A 21897-nucleotide genomic window follows, 5' to 3' on the forward strand; every position below is an offset into this window, starting at 1 on the left:
CAATTGAAAAGCTGTTATAGTTTTTAACCCATCTTCAATACTGACACTTGTTCCTAGTTTTTTTTTTTTTGCTAATATAAACAATGCTTCAATCAATTGCTTTGTGTATATACTTTTGTGTACTTTTGTAAAAATAACATTGAATTGCTTAATTTTTTTTGTCTTAGCTAACAGAAAAGAAATTCTGTTCCTCATACGGGGCAGCTAGACACATTATTTTTTCAATTAATGCCAAAGGGACAACCTTTAAGTGTCCTAGTACCTCTGAAAACTAATTCCACTGATTTTAATACAGTTCTGGGAAAAAAACAAATTTAACACACACAAACATTTCTATTCTTTACAGTAAGAGATAACTAATTTCTTTACTTACCTAGACTAAATTAGTCATCTGAATTTTATATATACTGTTCAGCAAACAGTTAACATGATTTTTTTCCTGAGATATATGAAAGATAGGCAACAATGCTGGTAAAATGCTCCCTGTAATATCAATCCAGAAAAATGTGCCCCATAGAGCAATCCTCTACAAAATACAGGGTTACCTTCTTTGTGAAACTTTCCCCAGGTCTCAACAGCAGAACTAATCACTTCTACTATTTCAAATACATGCTAAAATAGCATGTATTATTACAGTGTAACTATTTGTTGTCTTTAGACTATAGAATTTTTTAGTATATATAAGAAGGTTTTGTTCTACATTTTTAAAGGAATTAAATCCTTTGCTTTTATTCTCAACAAAGCCTCCCTCACCTCAAGATCAGATAAATATTGATGCCTTAATTTGTACTGAATCTCATAAAAATAAACACTTCAAAGACACTGCATCTGTAGTTTTGCTTCCTGTCTTGAATATCAAAATGTTTTAATGAGACACTTTTTATTGTGCAGTACCATGCTAGGTACAAGAGAAAGAAAAAGACTTGGATACCAACCTGTAGCAGGAGAAAGGGGAGAAAGAACTCTTGCTATGACCACTATGCTTCTGACTAACAGGACTGTTTACACTACTCACTTGAGATAGGAAATATGAAAATGCTGGCTGTAGACATTTTTCCCTTTTTACAGCAGGGAACAACAGAGGGGAAATAAGGTTTGTTTGTATTGTCTTGAGAAGCCTGTGAAATATCCAAATGGATATGTCAGTTGGAAGCTGGATTTATGTCTCACACTCATGCAAAAAGATCCATACTTGGAAACCATCAACGCATAGATAGAACCTAAGTCGAGAATATGGGAAACCAGGAGTATAGATGAAATCTCTCAGGAAGAATGTGACAGTGAGAAAATGCTCAAGAAGAGAATATCAACATTTGACGGTCATGTTAAAGATGATGAGCTGAGCACCCAGACAGTTTAGTAAAAAGAAAACTATCGCTTGAAGCTCGGACTTGGGGGGTTGGGGAGGGCTTAGGCAATATACATAACCTAAACTTTTGTACCCTCATAATATGCTGAAATAAAAAAAAAGAAAAAAACTATCACAGAAGCCAAAGAATAAGTTTCAAAGAAGAAACTAATCAACATTATCATCCTTACCAAATATTATCACGTTTACCAAACACTTAAAACATTCTAAAAATGGTGTGAATATTTAAGAAAAGTTATTTTTATAACTTTAAATGAGAATATAGATCCTTTCATTTTTTAAAAAATTACAATTAAAGGCTGGGCGCCGGTGGCTCATGCCTGTAATCCTAGCACTCTGGGAGGCTGAGGCAGGTGGATTGTTTGAGCTCAGGAGTTCGAGACCAGCCTGAGCAAGAGCGAGACCCCGTCTCTACTGAAAACAGAAAGAAATTAGCTGGACAACTAAAAACATATATAGAAAAATTAGCCGGGCATGGTGGCACATGCCTATAATCCCAGCTACTCGGGAGGCTGAGGCAGAAGGATTGCTGGAGCGCAGGAGTTTGAGGTTGCTGTGAGCTAGGCTGACGCCACGGCACACTAGCCTAGGCAACAGAGCGAGCCTCTGTCTCAAAAAAAAAAAAAAAAAAAAATTACAATTAAAAAGGTATAGCGCAGTGTACATGACAAGGTTCTACTTGTATAGAAAAGAGCAAAGTATATATTTACATTTGCTTTTACTTGCATAAAAAACAAGTGGAAGACAGGTGAGAGGAGGTTTCTGTATGATTTTTTTTGGAGTTTTTTAATGTTCTAACCATATCAAAATTATCTATGTTACAAATTTAGTTAAATTTTACAATTGTATTATGCCTTGCTAATCTTCAAAATGTTCCAAGCTCTAAGCATGTGTTCCTTCACTTTACTTGGATCACGTCTATAAAAAAGAAATTCTATTATAATATCAAATTTTAGTCAATGAAGTACCTTAACACAGCGGTCCCCATCTTTTTAGCACCAGGGAACAGCTTCACAGGAGACAGTTTTTCCACAGACGGTGGGCGGGAGATGGTTTCAGGATGAGTCAAATGCCTTACGATTATTGCGCAGTCAAACCTCTCTGCTAATGATAATGTGTATTTGCAGCCGCTCCCCAGCACTAGCATCGCCACTTCAGCTCTACCTCAGATCGTCAGGCATTAGGTTCTTTCTCATAAGGAGTGCACAACCTGGATCCCTCACATGCACAGTTTACAGCACGGTTTGTGCTCCTATGAGAATCTAATGCCACCGCTGATCTGACAGGAGGGAACTTATGGGGTGATGCAAGCGAAGGGGAGCGGCTGTAAATACAAACGAAACTTCACTGGCTTACTGCCACTTGCCTCCTGATGTGTAGCTCGGTTCCTAACAGACCGAGGATGGGTAATGGTCTGCGGCCCAGGGGTTGGGGACCACAGCCTTAACAGATGCTCTGCCAGCAGTCACTGAATCTGAAGACTAATATAGTGTTATTATCATTTTTACTAAAAAGCTTGTGGAAGAAACAGCTAATTTAAGTGCTGCCCAAAGGTTGATCAAAACATCAAGTATGACATCACCAAAAAAATGCAACTTACAAAATCAAAAACAATATATAAAACTTAAGACTACACACTCTAAATCAACTCTTATTAATAAGTCAGACTTTTATTCTTTGTACAGAATACTACTCAAAGTGCCTTTAATAAATTAAAAATTCAAAAAATATATTCAGTTAAATTGGAGATATTTTAAACTCATAATAAACTCATAATGAACTAAGTAAAAAATAGGATAGGCAATTCCAATCAGCTTTCAGCCTTCTTTTTAGATTAAGACATGCTTTTTGATTCAAATGTTTATAGCAACACAATTCACAATTGCAAAGATGTGAAAACAACTCAAGTGCCCATCAATATGTGAGTGGATTAATAAAATGTGGTATATGTATACCATGGAGTTCTACTCAGCCATAAAAAACAATGGTGATCTAGCACCTCTTGCATTTTCCTGGATGGAGCTGGAGCCCATTCTTCAAAGTGAAGTATCACCAGAATGGAAAAACAAGTACCACATGTACTCACCATCAAATTGATACTAATTGAGCAACACTTATGTGCACATATGAAAGTAACATTCATTGAGTGTCCAGCAGGTGGGAAGGGGGAAAGAGGGGCTAGGTATTCACAACTAACGGGTGTGGTGTGTACTTTCTAGGGGATGGGCACGCTTATAGCTCTGACCCAGGCAGTGCAAAGGCAACATATGTAACAAAAGTGTTTGTACCCCCATAATATTCTGAAATTAAAAAAAAAATTTTTTAAAGACATGCTTTTATGTACTCATCGTAGTGAATGGCACCATTATCAGTCAGTCTCCTACCCTTTAAATCTGTTCAGTAACTCAAATCTTGTTAGTCCTACTTCAAATACTCCAGAATCTAATGCCTCTTTCCGTTTAGAAATGGTAACCATGTGGATGAGTCTAATGAATACTGACTTTAAACAATAAACAGTAATGATAGGGGCTGGGCACAGTGGCTCACGCCTGTAATCCTAGAATTCTGGGAGGCTGAGGTGGGAGGACTGCTTGAGCTCAAGAGTTCGAGATCAGCCTAAGCAAGAGCAAGAGCAAGAGCAAGACCCCCATCTCTACTAAAATTTAAAAATGAGCCAGGTATCGTGGCGCATTCCTGTAGTCCCGGCTAGTCAGGAGGCTGAGGCGGGAGGATCACTTGAACCCAGAAGTTTGAGGCTGCAGTGAGCTATGATGACACCACTACAGTCTCCCCTTGGTGACAGAGCAAGACATTATCTCAAAAAAAAAAAAAAAAAAAAGACAACAGTAATAATTATCACTTGTGGGTAAACATATAGAGATTTAAAACACATGACAATTGATAAGTCATTGAAGGAAGGAATGGACATAAAGTAGCTGATGGTCCTTGCCTTGTCTGAGATATATATTATAATATAATCTATATAGCAACCACTAAAAGAATAGAGAAGTACATACAATTTCTCAAGTAGCAAAGAAAATAAAATATCAATTATAAAGAGGGCAAAAAGAACAGAAATATGAATATACAACAGTTGCTAGTTGAACTAGACACTGTTTTCATGGAACACCATTTTTACTTGAAAGAAAAATTGCTAACTATATTTGTCCAGGTTTAAGTATTTGGCAGACATTTTCTCAAAAAATGAATATAGTGAGCCAGAAAAACAACTGACAGCACTTGTTGCCAATATGAAATCTGAGTTTTCACACAAGAGTTGGAAATGTGCCAAATATATCAACTACCTTGAGCTAGATGGCATCTCAATACTTAAGAGAATTTTCTAAAGAGGTTAGTGATAATTTTAAGAAATGTGATCTTTGGTATTACATAAAATATGTTAATATTTGGAAGAACTGCCTAACTCAGTGAACTTGTATTTTCCAAATGATCAAAGTATGTTACAAAATTATGCACGAGTAAAAGACTAATTCAAAGTATAAGAGAGACCAATGGACTTAAAGGTACCACAATAGGAAAAATGTATCGATATAATTTCAGATTCCACACTGCAACTAACGTTCAAAAAAAAGTACTTGTTGAGATATACTGTAATATCAAACAAGATTATCCACAAAAATCTGAAAAGGCTATTAAAATATTATTCCCTCAAATAAACCTCTGTGTGACACTGGATTTTCTTCTTCTACTTTAACCAAAACAACATATTACAACAGACTGAATTCAGAAGCAGATTATGAAAATACAGCTGTAGGCCAGGCATGGTGGCTCATGCTTGTAATTGTGCACTTTAGGAGCTGAGGCAGGAGGACTGCTTGAGGCCAGGTGTTCTAGACTAGCCTGGGCAACAGCAAGACATTATACCTACAAAAAATTAATAAAATTAGCTGGGCGTGGTTGCACGTGCCTATAGTCCCAGCTACTTGGGAGGCTGAGGCAGGAGGATCTCTTCAGCCCAGGAGTTTGAGGTTGTAGTGAGCTATAATGATGCCATTGCACTCTAGACCAGGCAACAGAGTAAGACCCTGTATTAAAAAAAAAAGAAAAAAAAAAGAAAAGAAAAAAGAAAATACAGCTGTCTTCTACTAAGGCAGACATTTAAAAGAAATTTACAAAAATATAAACTGATGTCATTTATCTCACTAAATTTATTCTCAAAGATAGTTATTTTTCCTTTAAAAGAATGTTATTTATGTTAACATGCAACAGGTTACTATTGTTATTAAGTAAACTAATTTTTTTAATTTATCAGTTTTAATTTAAAAACAGAAAAATTTATAATTTATATTAATAGATATAACCCACATTAAGCTCTTTGGAGTTCTCAATTATTTTGGAGAACGTAATGGGCTTCTGAAACCAGAAAGTTTGAAAAATGCTGCAACCCAAGCCAAAAACTGATTCTTTGAAGACTAAAAAACAGATATAGTAAACACCTGGCAAGAGTGACCAAACAATATTTTAAAAGAGAAGGCACAAATAATTATGTCAAAAATAAAAAAGAATATCACTACAGATCCTGTTGACATTAGAAAGATTAGATTATTTCATGAACTTTTATTTCATGAACTTCTATTTCATGCTAATGAATTTTCAAATTTATTAAAATGGTAAATACCACAACATACCAAAATAGGCAATTTATAAAATATAGGAATATATAAATTGTCTGATAGCCATTAAAGAAATAAGTAAATAAAGCTTTCTCACAAAGAAAACTCCAGATCCAGATGGTTTTTCTATAGAATTATACCAGTCATTTAAGAAAGATATAACAGCTATATTATGCAAATTCTTCCACACAAGAAAATGTGGGAAAATTTTCCAGCTCATTTTATAAAGCCAGCATAACCTCAAGATAAAAACCATACAAAGGCATTATAAGAAAGTAAAATTATAGATCAATTACACTCATGAACAAAAATGCAAAAATCCTGATCAAAATTTTAACAAACTGAACATAGCAACTTTTTAAAAAGACCATGGCCAAGTGGGTCATGACAAGTAGGTTAACTATAAGAATGCAAGACTGATTGAGCATTAAAAAGTAAATCAGTGCATTTTACATTAACAGATTAAAGAAGAAAAAACTTATGGTCATCTCATTTGATGCAATCAAAGTATTTGATAAAATTTAACATCCATTCAAGAAACAAATTCTTACTTAGAACACCAGAAACAGAAGGGAACTTCCTTAATCTGATAAAAGTTATCTACAAAACACTACAGCAAACATCATACTTAATGGCCAAACAGTGAAAGCTTTCCCTTTGAGATCAGGAACAAGACAAGGATGTCCTCTATCATCACTTCTATTCAGGAATGTACTGGATGGAGGTCCTAGCCAGAAAAAGTAAGGCAAGAAAAAGAAATAAAAGGTATGAGGATTGCCAAGAAAGAAACAAAACTCATTATTCACAAATGATATGATCTTGAATATAGAAAACTGAAAGTATCTACAGAAAAACTGTTAGAAATAAGAGTTGAAAAAGACTATGAAATTCAAAATCAATTGCATTTTCACGTAAACAGCAAATGCATTGAGAAAATAAAACTTAAAAACAAAGACACCATGTAAAATGGCCTCAAAAAGTATGAAGTACCTAGTAATAAGTCCAATGAGAGATGTGTATATCCTTTACACAGAAAATCATAAAACTTCACTGACAGACATTAAAGGATTAAATAAATGAAAATTTACGCAATTCTCATTATCTGGAACTCAATTTTGTAAAGATATCAATTCACCCCAAACAGATTCAGAGTCAAGGTAATCACAATAAACAACCCAACAAGATTATCAATGTGTATCTATAACTTGACATACTGATGTTTAAGTGTATATGGAAATGCAAGGGACCATTAGCCAAGATAGTCTTGGAAAAAATAACAAATAAGAACTTCTCTAATATACATCAAGCATGGCAAAATAGTGGAATTTATAAAAACAGATCAATGGAACAGAATAAAGAGATCTGACAAAGACACAAACATATACAGATACCTGGTGTGACACACGTGGCAAGACAAAACAGAGAAAAGATATTTTGTTTTGTTTTTCCAATAAATAAAGATGGGACAGAAAACTATCCATATGGGAACAAATGAAATGGAACCTATTCCTCACACTATTCACCAAAGTAAATTCTACCTAGCTGGTAATCAAGTTCATGACAATATCCACATGAAGAACTATTTCAAGTACAAAAAAATCTTACTGATTAAATATCCTGAGTGGGATGTATCTTAGGGACAAGCATCTTATTGTTAGTGGTAATTTTGGTACTGTTACATTGGAAGTATTTTTACATATAGTATAACAGTATAAAGCAAATGAGCAACAACAGTAATGTCAATAAGTAACCAAGATTATTAGAGGGAGGAGATACTAGTATATAAAATCAAAACTAAGTAAAAATCCTTTCCTGAAGTGGAAATATCACTAAGAACTCCATATTTTCTTTCTGTTTTTGAAGATGTGTGTACTTTAAAGATGTGTTACTAATTCTGCACACTAAAAAGGCCTGGAAACAGTGAAAACTTGGTAATAATGAATGCCCCAAGTACCGAAATTATGGTCTCTAAATACCAATTCTCATTAAATTAATAAAAAAAAAACCTCCTTAAAATATAGCTGATTCCTGTTCTAAGGCAGAAAATATAATTAGCCTGGCATCTCTCTCAAATCCTGAAAGCCAAGAAGCTATAAAAGAATAGTAGAGTCACATCAGAAGGACACAGGAGCCAAATGAAGAGGCTTACGCTGATCAAAGAAACAAAATTTGAACACCATAAAGAATTATTGCAAAGGATTTAAACACATTAAAAATATAAAAATTTGTAAGCTCAGATTAAAAACAAAAAAAAACACTGGTCACCTCCATAAGTTGCTAGAGACCAACTAGCTATTCTGAAAACTGACAAAGAGTTAGAATCAAGCCTTTATCATGACTTTCCTACACGGACTCTCCAATTTCAGGATAACCAAACATTTGGTGAAAAGAAGTTGTTTTTTTTTTTTTAAAGAATCATGGCTAACAAATGCAGGAGGAATTGTAAAATTAGAAATTCCCCATTCTATGACCCCAAAATGAAATAAAGGATCTGGTCAACAAGCATCAATGACTACAAAAACCATTAAGTGAAAGGTAGATAGGGAACTTTAAAATGTACTGATGCTGGTATCAACTGTACCCACAGATCAATCTTAACATTATCAAAAATGGAACCACCAAACTGATATAATACAATAGGAAATACAAAACATCACCAATGAAATACTCTTAACAAAAAAATTCAACCTAACGCTAATTCAGTCTAATTATCAGTTTACATGAAATAAGAGAGATAGAACATATTAAAGGACCATAAGGATATAATCAGTCAAATCCAGAATGTGAAAAATTCTACACAACATATGACCCAGTTTCTTCAACAAATAAATGGAGATTTAAATGGATAAACTGATACAGATTAAAAGAGACTTAAGACACATATTAACCAATGCAATACGTGGACCTTATTCAGATTCTGAGGCAAACAACTTTTAAAACTTTTAGGGTTTTTAGATAATTAATAAAAATTGAAAACAGCTTGGGTATTGAAAGACATTACAAAATTATAGTTAATTTCACTGAGTGGGATAATAGTCCTATCTGCTAGAGATGCACATTGAAGCATAGTATTTACTGGTGAAATTTTATGAAGTCTGAGATTTACTGTGAAATACTCCAGATTTATTAACAAATTTCTCATGCAAATAAAAATTAAAATAAATAGGTGAGTGGATGGGTAAATGAATATATTAATAACTTCCTCGGGGTAGGAATCAATTCTAGGTGAATTAATTCAAATTAAATATGAAAGCAAAACAAAGCTTTTTAAAAAGATAATATAGAATACTTTCATGTTCTCAGAGTAAGGCAGGGTTTACTAGACAAAACACAAAAATCATTTCAACAAAAATATGTTATACCATATATAACTGTAAATACTGTCTACTTTACACTATTTTAAAGGTACTTACTGCTGGTAAAAGAGACTGCATATTTTGATTAGAATCTGCTATTGTAGCAAGGTATACCAAGTTTGTATGCAACATCTGCTGATACCTATTAAAACAAAACAAATATCAATATTAAAAAATAATTTTCTTCCTATCTGCCTAAATACAAACAACATTCGAATCATTTCTAAAGTTTAATGAAAGATTTGTTACCTGAACATCAATAGCACTTCAATTTTTCCTATTTCCTCTGCAAAATAATTCCAAATAATAAATAATAGATTTAAAGATAGTAACGAACACACAGATCTTACCATGTGCTAGATGTTGTTATAATTGTTTTATATGCTTACATAACTCATTTAATTCTCAAACCAACACTATGAGGTAGGAGCTCTTTTTTCCATTTTACAGATGAGGAAACTAAGGTTGAGAGAGGTTGATAATTTGTACAAGATTGCATAGATAGTATATGGAATAACTGAGACATGTAATAGCTCCATACCGGTACATTTAGTTTTTGTTAAAAAGGAACTAAAATAAAGGAATTCAATGAAATGTGTTTATCCCTTTCCTTCTGCCATTTTCATTTTGTTAAAAACCTCAAACGCACTCAACATGTTCTGCTAAAATGTAGGAAATGGAGGTAAGAACCACACATTTTTCCCTTCTCATTTCTGCAGCAATGACCAACAACTCATGCCTGCTGTGTTTATACTACCTATCTATACGGACTCAATATATAACAAAGACAACGAACTGGTAATCTCCAACTACAGAAAAAAAAAAGATATGCTAAAACACAGAGATTGAAGAAATGATAGGACACCAACATTACTAAAGAATAACTTGAAGAAAATAAAGTCTCATTATTACCATGATGTATGCTTACTGTAACCTTATTTATGAATTAGTTTAGCTAAGCTTCTCTTCATAATTTTAAAAATTAACTCAGAAAAAAACATATTAATATAAGTAGTGATCCTATTACTAGTACTGGGTCTCACTGCATGCATACAGTAAGCCCTGTAAATACAAACTTTAAAACCTGCATCAAATTGTTACGTTGCCTTAAAATTTCATTTACTAAAAATACTAAATACAAATTAAGGCAATAAAAATAAGTAAAAAGAACTTCATTCAGCTGAATAAAGTGCTCTAATTCAGATCCCAAATGAAGTAAATAGACACCATAAAAGAAATTCTGTTCTTTGTTACTTATTTCTTTAATGTAACAAACAACTAGTTTCACAGCTTTTTTCTTATTAGGAAAAAAAAAAAATTTCTAACTGACCTTAAAATAAAGTTTCCCCACTAATAAGACTTTTAATGCTCCTCTTCACATGTACAATATGTTGCCCAATCAGACCTAATACATTTTTGATAGTGATCCTCACGTAAGTAGGACAAAGTAATAATTATGACATTGTATAAAATCATTCATAATGGTTAATTATGTTATTGAAATTCTTCAAACAGCACTAACAGGGACCACTAGCTGTAACTATTTCATTATCCTGTAGAGATCCTGAATGGAACTTAAGATACAGAGTTTCGGATCTTCCCATTTTTTAAAAACCAACCAGCCATGTTTAATTAGAATACATACCCATTTCAAAGTCTATTCCTTTAAGTTTTCCTTTTCTTCTGAGTATTAATTACTATACTCAGATATGAGATTCATGGAGAACCACTAACCACCCCACCAAAAATCAAATACCAAACCATACTAAGAGACATGGTTTATCTATGATCCTTTAAGAAAAAATTTTAGTATCATGCTGATTAATACTTGATAAACCAGTGGTAAACTACTATGAAATCTAATTTGTCACACTCTTAAGGTCTAATGGAATTAGAACAGATCTCTAAAGTCCCTTGCAGCTTTAAGTATCTATAAATGCAGTATCTTTTATGAGTTAGCTTAATTTTAAGACATTTGGCTCAATCTTCTCCCATCAAATCTTTTTAATTTTTAATTTTGAAATAAATTTCAACTTACAGAAAAGTTTCAAGAATACTAAATAAGTCCCATATATTTCTTCCAGATTCCCTAATTGTTAGTGTTTTACTACATTTGTCTTACCATTCTGACTCTAACCACACCAACACATACACTTATTTTTTTCCAAAACCATCTGAGAATCAGTTGCAGACATAATACCGCATTACTCCTAATACTTCAGTGTTGATTTCCCCAAAACAAGGCTATTCCCTTATATAACAAGAGTACAACCATCAAAATAAGAAAATTACCATTGATACAATACTATCTAATCCACAGAACCCATTCAAATTTCTTCAAGTGTTCTAATACCTCCAAATCATTTTCCCTAATATAAAAAGGGTAGGTAAAAAATGAAAAATTATAATTGGCCTTTTCTAATTTCAATAGGTATTCTTTTCCATAAAACTGCATTTGTTTACAGCATTCATCAAATAAGCTTATTCTAAGATGATTCCAGGCTCAAAAGTGAACATTAATAAAAAAAGTAGTAAATATTCATATTCTCTTATGTTTGTGTACATAGGTCACCTAAAAAGGTATCAGCAAATATTCCAGAAGAATCTAGACTAAGCTGAGCCTACTGAAATAAAAATGTTATTAAATACATATTTTCCTGAGAAACTTAATTGTTTCACTCTATAAATATTGTTATATTTGTCACTGAAATAGTTTACTTTCTTAATGTATTACTATTTCTAAAATAGTATATTTTAATTAAAGAAGAGTATATGACCTAAGGGCAGATATTAAAACATACTCAACATCTTATGTTTGATGATGGTAACTGTCTTACAAGCTAGCAGCAGATATAAAATATATTCAGTATTTTATGTTTGATGATGGTACTGTCCTAATAAATACTGACATATATTCCCAAATACCCATGATTATTAAACTATAAAATAAGAAACAGTTCACCTCCCAAAGATTTCACTAAGAGTCACTACATCAATTACTTTGAATAAGGTCAAATAACCTCTATTAAATAATATTGACATAATTACACAATTAATCTGAAAAAGTCAGATTTCGTTTTTAAAAAGAAATCTTTACCCAGAAGCTATGAAGAGTACATTTGTTACACATCAGGAACAACTTTTTATAGAACAAAATTACCTTCCTAACTAGAAATTTAATCCTAAATTCCCTTAAATTACAATGAATACTTACTTTTGCTTGCGAATTATGTATAAAACACTCTGAATAAAAATGTTTATGCAGAGTGTTTTATACATAAAACCCACCTTAAAATAACCCATCTTAAAATAAAAAAAATAAGGGCTGATTTAAGCAAACATAGATTGATTCAGAAAATGCTCAAACCAAACACCACAGTAGAGCAATAACACATTCTCACAAGTATGGTACCAGAATTTAAAGGAAAGAGCCAGGATCTGGGCACACAGGCTCTACAAGTGATTCAGACCACTGACTTTATGAGTGTAATATATGAGTGCATCTGGGTGTGTCTGCAGATAGAGCAATATACACAAAAGCATTACCAGTGAAAAGTCTTTGGGTGGTAAGAATATAGTACTAATTCTCTTCTTTTTACATATTTATGTTTTCTAATTTTCTACAATGCACATACTGCTTTCATATAGAATATAAAATTACTTTTAATTTAAAAAACACTGTTTCAGGCAAAGTTATCACATCTTAAGGTATTGTTTAATTAATATTAGACTATCAATTCCCAGATTGCTGTCATTTACTAATGTTTCTCTGTTTTCCTTTTGCTTCTCCTACTATGAGAAACAAGACCATTAAGATTGAGAGGAGGAATTTTTTTCTTTTTACTCGCAAACAAATCCTGATAACTTGAGAAAGAAAAGATATCTGAAAAACATTAAGAATGAAATTAAATCCATCATAAAGGGCGAAATTTAAGATTCTACCTAAGTCAATTTAAGCCTCACTTGTACCAAATATAAGAGAAAATGAGATCTATGCAGATTCAACATGCAGAGAATGGGGGAAATGATCATATATACATTAAAAAGTTAAAAATATAAAGAACAAAAGAATATAAACTTTTGCTGATTCAAGTTGGAAAAGTTGGTTCCAGAGTTGAACATCTACTATCCGTGACACGTACTGCTTACTGGGTGCTATAAGAAACTGAATCTGTCCTATGCTATAAAACACCTTCACTCTATCCAGGGTTCTTAAAAGCCATAGGTGAAAATAATTAACGGTCATATTGCTTAATGATGGGGATACTTTCTGAGAGATGCATCATCAGGCACATCATCCTCATCGTGCAAACATCATCAAGAGTACTTACACAAACCTAGATGGTATAGCCTACTAAACACCTATAGCCTACTGCTCCTAAACTACAAACCTGTACAGCTTATTACTGTACTTAATGTTGTTGGCAACTATAATATAATGGTAAGTATTTGTGTATCTAAAATTATCTAAACACTGAAAAGGTACAGTAAAAATATGGTATTATAATCTTATGGGACCACCACTGCAGTCCATTGTTGACCAAAAGGCTGTTATGTGGTAAATGACTGCATTCTATAATAATCAGTGCCTCTAAGTTCTGTCATTCCATGGCTGACTTGAGGTAATGATTTCCCTATCACTGACAATTATTCATAGTTAAACTGAAGAAATAGACCAGCTAGTTACTTTTTTTAAAGAATATTTCCAAATATATAGACAAGATTTATCAAAGAAACAATATACATAAATGGAAATGGTCATATAAAATGCAAACATACGAGAGATTAGACAATAAGAACCTAACACTCAGATATAGTTTCTAAATATCTCTCTATATATATATCTTTTCTCTTCAAAAAAAGAACTAGGGCTTGGAGACATGGGCGATTCCAGACTTGCACAGGAAAAAGTCAAAATGAACCTGGAACATTTTGTGGTACAAGAAAATAAGAAAATGCTCAAAAATAATGAAGACATACTAAGAAGCCAGCTTGAGGGGCTCCCAGTGGCCAAATCTAGGTCAATTAGAGAAAGAAAATAAGTAATAGGGTAACAGTGTAACCCAGAGAATATAGTAAGAATGTGAAAGTCCATTCAGATATAAAAATGAATGAAAGAATGAATGAGGGCAGAGGAGGAGAAATTTCTTCCTTACGGTAGGATTCAAATTAAAGTAGAAGGAATGATGGATTTAGTCACCATTTGGCAACCACCACAGTAATAACTATTTCATGCAAAAATCATTGGTAGATGTTAAACCAATGTGTTGAAATGTGAGAAACAGCATATGTGTGTTTCAAGGTATCTTCCCTATAAGATACATATGAATTATAAAGGGGAAAAAAAGTAACTTTATGGTGGACAAACTGGCAGGCACCACTTTAAGTGATCAAAGTTATCACCAAAATTGGGACAAACTGCTATTGTATGCCTACTAAGGAAGCATTGAGAAGGATACAACATCACATCTGTGGTACTCCTGCCAAAAGTGCATTACATGAACTTAATCATGGGGAAATGCCAGTGAAATTCTAAATGAGGGACATTCCACAAAATAACTGGTCTGTACTCTTCAACAATGTCAACATCATGAAAGGTGAAAAATAAAAAACAAAAGAAACAAAATACCAAGGAACAGTTCCAGATTAAATTATACTGAAGAGACATGACAACTAAATGCAACATTAGATTCTGTATTGGACCCTGGACCAGAAAACACACACTAACAGGACAACTGGCAACATTCAAAACACTCTAAAGATTAGATAATAGTATTGCATTCTTAATTTTAACAATAATACTCTGGTAATTTAAGAATATGTGCTTGTTTTTAGGAAATACACACTGAGCTTATTAGAAGCAAGAGGGAATCGTATCTACAATTATTCTCAAATGTTTCAGAAAAACAATATGGGGAAGAAATGAATGATAAAGCAAGTGGGCTAATATGATGATTTTCATTTGAGAAATTTCAATGACGGGTACACAGCGATTTCTTGTACTATCTTTGAAACTTTTTTGTTAAGTGTGAAATTATTTCAAAACAAAAAGTTTTTTAAAAAGATACCACTTTTCACCAATCAGATGTGCAAAAATTTTTTAAAGATGGCTACTATGGCAGAGGTGGTTGAAAACCAGGACTCTGAAAATCTGGTTGGTTGGGGGAAAGCAAACCAATGCAATCTTTTTGCAGGATAATTTGGCAATTCAGCATGATTTCTGACCCATTAATTCCATATATAAAAACTGCCACAGGCCGGGCGCGGTGGCTCACGCCTGTAATCCTAGCTCTGGGAGGCCGAGGCGGGTGGATCGCTCGAGGTCAGGAGTTCGAGACCAGCCTGAGCAAGAGTGAGACCCCGTCTCTACTAAAAATAGAAAGAAATTATCTGGCCAACTAAAAATATATATACAAAAAAATTAGCCGGGCATGGTGGCTCATGCCTGTAGTCCCAGCTACTAGGGAGGCTGAGGCAGTAGGATCGCTTAAGCCCAGGAGTCTGAGGTTGCTGTGAGCTAGGCTGATGCCACGGCACTCACTCTAGCCCGGGCAACAAAGTGACACTCTGTCTCAAAAAAAAAAAAAAAAAAAAAAAAACAATATCTATATACATGTATTTACAAAGGTATGAATGTATATATGTAAATGTACCCAAAAAACGTTTGAAAAGATACATACTTAAAGCATTAAAAGCAGTTACCCCTGTAGAGGGAAAGGATATAAGATAGTAGGATATAAAATGTGACTTATCTCTACAGACTTTTATACTTTATGACTTTTTTTTTTTTACAATAACCATATGACTGTTTTAATTTAAAAGAATAATTTTTAATAAAGGAAAAAAGAAAAAGTAATGGAGACTTGAAGTTAAATAAAGAGTAACTCAAATGATAGCAAGAGACCAGCACAGCATGAAAACTAAGCAAAGCAAGAGCCAGGGTTGCTGGGAATTATCTGCCTGAGAATAGACCAGTGAGATCTCTAGGAAAGATAGAGGTGCCCAAAACAACAGTGAGGATAAAATACAGCTGGTCCTCTCTATCTATGGGTTCAACCAACCACCAATCAAAAATACAAAAAAATAAAAAAAGGGTGGTTGCAATCTATATTGAACATGTACACTTTTCTCTTGTCATTATTCCCTCAACAATACAGTGTAACAACTATTTACATAGCATTAACATTGTATTTGGTAATATAAGTAATCCAAAGATGATTGAAAGTATACAGAAGGATATATGTAGGTGATATGCAAATACTATACCATTGTATATCAGGAACTTGAGCATCTGTGGATTTTGGTATACCCAGGTGGGTCCCAGAACCAATCTCCCATGGATACCAAGAGATGACTATATTCTAGAGCTGCATTGTCCAAACAGCAGCCACTGGACGCAATGAAATGTGGCTAATCCAAAATGAGATGTGTTATTATACTAAGACACACAATAGACTTTGAAGACTTAGTATAAAAAAAAGAAATGCAGAATATCTCATTAATATTTTTATATTTGTTATATATTGAAATGATACTGTTTTGGAAATAATGGGTTAAATAAAACACAATATTAATTTCACCTGCTTCTTTTTACTTGTTTACTGTGTCTACTAGAAAATTTAAAATTATATATATGGCTCACATTTGTATTTCTACTGGACAGTGCTGTCCTAAAGACTTTTGATAAAATAGTGAACTTATTCTACTACATCAGACACATCACTTCAAAATAAGAAAGTCTGGTCCCTAAGAATGATAATCAATTCTCCATGTATTAGATATAAACTTTGCTTTCTCAACCACATATATGAATGCTACTAAATATCCTAATATATGAAAAGCTAACTTTTCCACAGATCAGATTATACACAAATTGGAAGTCATTATTTTACAATGCAAGGTGAGAAGTATAAGAAAAAAAATGACACCCACCTCCCTCCCAATTTTCCTTTTGAAAATCTGAAAATCGAGAAAAGTCACACAAAAACTTGTACACAAATGTTCATAGAAGTATCATCCATAATACCCGAGACATACAAACAACCCAAATGTCCGTAACTGATGGATAAATAAAATGTGGTATAGCTGTACAATGGCAGATTACTTGGCAATAAAAAGGAATGCAGTACTGATACATGCTTCAACACGTATGAACCTTGGAAACATTATGCTAAGTGGAAAAAAAAAGTCAGTCAAAACAGACCACATACTGTATGAATTTATTTATATGAAACATCACGATAGGCAAATCTACACAGAAAGTAGATTAGTGGTTGTCAGGGGGTGAGGGATGAAGGGGTGAGGAGTGACTGCTAATGGGTATGGTTTCTTTTTAGGATGATAAAAAATGTTCTAAAATTGATTAAGTTGATAGCACAACTCTATGAATATACTAAAAACACGGAATTGTATACTTTAAAAGAGATGAATTGTACGGTATATAAATTATATCTTAATAAAGCTGCTATTAAAAAATAAAAAATTTAAGAAATACAGAAAAAATGAATACAAAAAAAAATTTCATATCAGTCTTACTGAGAACACTCTGAGGTCTTTCCTTTATTCTGATAGTCCATTATACACTGAATAAGATGGTTATTTTCATCCAACATCTGAAAAAAATTAGAAAAAGTTTATTGTAAATCTAATTTATCAAATAAAAAACTAGAAAACAAGGAGGAACGGCATTAGTAAATGCTGCTTGTAGAAGAACCCTAAAGTGGATCCCCTAACAAAATACTGTTACCCCAAATCAATCATTGCATATTATGAAATCATTACACAAAACACAGAAACATAAAAAATAAAATTCCCTTAAAATTACTTTGTTAATGTTGCTACCTGCTGCTACAAAATATATTTAAATTCATTTTAATAACAAACATAATTTAAAGGAAGATTAGTGACTTAGTTCTCTCACAAAAAACTTTATTACATACTAAACTGTTTAAATCTCTTATATTATAAAAATATGCCATGCACAGTTCATATGGACCATACTTTCAATAATTAACATTTTTCTTCCTTCACATTTCTAGAAATGTTTCAGCTACACAAAAACTCAATCTACTTGGGTCTTTTTTATACATACTACAGCTTACCATGGAAAATCTTATTTTATACCTTTGAAATGACACCATGTTTAATCAACAATCTTATAATATCTCTATTCCATTTATTCTTTCTCTGAATTATTATCTGAGACCCAGAAGGGAAAATTTGAATTTCTTTTATATTCAAACATATAATTACCTCTGATATCTGTAATAGATGCTTTAGCCAGTTAAGACTAAAAGTTAAGAGTCCAAATTGTGTGCATCATTCTAACACTTTGTAGTAATAAAGAAAAATTCTGTCCTTATCCAGTAAATACATGAAAACTGCACCCCAGGAGGCTTGATGAGGTGGCTGCCAAGTTTCCAACAGTATGGTTTTGTGGTTCTACAAATATAGCATAATAATAAAATACGATAATTTCTATGCATGTATAATAATCACAGACATTGAGTTTACCTCACAATTGTCTCAAAAGTTTAAAAATAAAAACATTGATCATTCTATCATCTTATAATACTTCAAAGCAATCTTGGCTTTAAGGGTTAAATAATTCATCTAAGTAAAGTGGCACTAAGGAAAGAATACTGATCGTAGCAATTAAAAGGTCAGTTAGTCTTAGCTTTGCTAGCCTGAGCAAACCACTTAAAGTTTTCAGGGGCTCAGATTTGGCCGTAAGATCAAAGGACAGGAGATGCTCCTCCTGCATCTGCCTTACCCTACCAGTATTCAATAAAAGTATTGGGCACAATACCATAATCATCCTATCCCAATAAATTTAGTTAATTAATTCTTAATGAAAAACGAAGATCCACTTAACATTAACTATGACTATTTTTCTGCACATGAATCGTAATTCTCACTTGCTGGGAAAAAATATTAGCATGCCCTTCTAATTAGTACACTTATTTCTTAAATATAGTCATCAGAGGACAAAAAGAAATTGTCCTTAAAATGCATTAATCCAATCTCCAACCTAACGATTTCACAACGCATCTTCTCAACCTAACGAAATTCGCCAATAGAATATGTCTCATATCTACTACCAATCTCTCACACTGTAGAATGAGGCCCCTAATGTGGAATCCATTTTTCTCTTCTCATCTGAGGATGAAAAATAACTGATCAGCATTCTCTGAATTAATCACCCATGATAAATATTTTAGGACTTATGTAAGAAAAACTTTATAGAAAAGAAGAAAAACTCAGGACTTTTCTCTAGCTCAGAAATAAAAACAGTGAACCCCTCCAGAAACATGTTTTGCGTTCGTGTGTACTAGGAACTGTTTGCCAGGCTGCAGACTTAGTCCAGTGCACTACATGAAAACACTGCATTTCCAGGCACTGCCAAGCCCGTTTGTTCATAAAATAAAGCAACAGTTGGGCAAATGTCAAATGCCACACTCCAAAGAACCTGACAGTAAACAGAAACCGATTAACATAATCTAGATGCCCTGAGTGGTACTAAAAGTTGACTTTTTTTCTATTTTCGTCCTTGCTCCTGTGCGTAAAACAAAGCAAAAATACTTAAATTGCTAAATTTAACAAGTAACTTTTAGAATACTGCCTTGCTCGTAGGCAACAAGGGGTAGAGGTCAATAAAGAACCTTTGTGTTCCCACTGGCAACGACCGCGGCAGCACTACCCTCTGAAAAGGACGCTGCGCCCTGTGTGTGGGGACTTATAGAATTGGTGACGACTGTCTCCACCACTAGACTGCAAGCTCCAGGAAGGCGGGGCCGTGGCTCATCACAGCAGCCTCAGCGCCTAGCATAGGTGCTCAATAAATGCTTGCTGCAGATGTAAATGAGTAAGGAGTGATGCCGAAGGGGGGTCCGGGTGGAACGTCTAAGTCAATGGGGTTCTTCCTCACCGACCCTCAGACTCTACTGAGGTTCCCTGTAGCGTCCCCCAAGTTCTCCCGAGAGCTCCCCAACTCGGCCAGAGTTTTCGGGGCGGCGACCGGCGCTGGGACTTCCCTCCGTCTGCCAGGGCGCGAGGTCGGGACTGCCCCGAGCAGCCGCCGCGCGCGGGGCGGGGCGGGGCGGGGCGCGGCGCCGCCAAAGTCACTCGGGAGCGGCGCGCGGGGCCCCGGGCCCTGACCCACGGCCCTGCCCCGCGCGGCCGCCGCCCGAACGCCGCCCCATCCCTAGAGAAATCAGGCGGCGGTTGTTTGGGCTTTTGTGCCTATTAGGAAAAAGCCTAAACGCGCGAAGGACTCCGTGAAAAAACCGGTTCGTCCTCTTCCGCCACCCACTCAGGCACAGCCCGCGGCTTGGGTTCCCCCACGGCCGCTTCCCAGCAGGCCCGCCTCCGCCTCCGCGCCCGGCCCTGCCCCCGGAGTCTCGCCCGGAGGCGGGATGGGCCTGGCATCCCCGGGCCCGCGAGGGTTCACCTTCTGGATCGCAGCGGGAGTGATCTCCCCCTTGCCTCGCTGCCTCGGGGCTGCGAACGCCACGGACATGTTGCCGCCGTCCCCACTATCGGCAAGTCCCGGGCGCTCCGGGTGAACGGCGCACTGGGGGAAAGACGCCGGCCTCTCGGGCGGAACCACCTCGGGAATGCGGGCAGGGGGGATGCTCCAGGGCCGGGCGGACAGTCGGCTGGCCTGGCCTCAAGGAGGAATTCCGGCCCACAGAAGTCTCGTTTCGGCCTGGGTGGGGGGGAGCCCAGCCTCGGTAGAGCTTCCTCGTACTTGTCTGCCCCGGGAACGCTCCCACTCTCCTTATCTGCACCCCCCGTCCCTTTACGCTAATGGTAGCGCCGCGCCCCGTCCTCCCTCCGCTTCGGCGATTCAGGAAATGGTCCCGCCGCCGCGGGAGAGGGAGAGGCTGGGGCAGCCCCTGTCACAGGAAATGCGAGCGGCCCGAGCCGCCCGCCCCCTCCGCGCGGTGCAACTTGCCCCGCTCCCCGGCGCTCGGAAGCGCCCCTGGAACCGAGTTTCGGCGCTCTGTCGTCGACCTAGTTCAGTTTTCCCAACTTCATCCTCACGCCTCCTGGGAAGCGGCTGCCCCGAGTTGCCCGAGCAGCCTGGAGAGAGGAGGAGGAAGGTCAAGACTCGGGAGTTCGCGCAAATCCGTGGAGCATCTACCGAGAAAAGGCAGGAGGCGAAGGATGAACGCGGATTCGCTGGTTTAAATGGCTCGGCTACGCCCCACATGCGCACCTCCGAGTCCGCGGTCCCGAACGCACACTAAATCGTGCCTCACAATCGGAAAGTAACTGTGACCCAAAATTCGGGACACGAAAGCTGTGTCCACTACTCAGGGGCCGTCGGCCAACTTGGCCAGAGCCGCCAGAGGAGAAGAGCTCGCCTCTTAGGACAAACCCTTAGCAGAAAAGTGGGTCGATTTCTTCAATTTGGATCTTCGGAATTAAGTTTTGATACAGGGCACCCTCACTTTCTTCTTTTCCAGTTAGATACTTGGTGGCATGTAAATTAGGCCCAAGCTGCCAGACTTCAAGTAAGGGAAAAAGCCAAAGT

At 35.7% G+C, this 21897-nt stretch overlaps 1 protein-coding gene across 5 annotated transcripts in view; it reads right to left on the reverse strand.

Annotated features, from left to right (window-relative positions):
- Positions 1-21210, reverse strand: part of SS18 (SS18 subunit of BAF chromatin remodeling complex) — a 65101-nt gene extending 43891 nt beyond the window's left edge. For 3 of the 5 annotated variants that reach the window (XM_045527971.1, XM_045527969.1, XM_045527968.1), the window contains exons 1-3: positions 20809-21210; positions 17895-17971; positions 9417-9501 (exon numbers count right to left, since the gene is read on the reverse strand). In XM_045527971.1, coding sequence (XP_045383927.1) covers positions 9417-9501; positions 17895-17971; positions 20809-20877 — 231 coding nt within the window. In that variant the 5' untranslated portion in view covers positions 20878-21210. Of the gene's footprint in view, positions 1-6631; positions 6707-9416; positions 9502-16625; positions 16677-17894; positions 17972-20808 lie in introns of those variants that run through there. The other 2 variants (XM_045527970.1, XM_045527972.1) reach the window with 2 other exon arrangements.
- Positions 21211-21897: the final 687 nt, after the last annotated feature.

The sequence above is a fragment of the Lemur catta genome, chromosome 16, assembly GCF_020740605.2.
Source record: "Lemur catta isolate mLemCat1 chromosome 16, mLemCat1.pri, whole genome shotgun sequence".
Classification (NCBI taxonomy): domain Eukaryota; kingdom Metazoa; phylum Chordata; class Mammalia; order Primates; family Lemuridae; genus Lemur; species Lemur catta.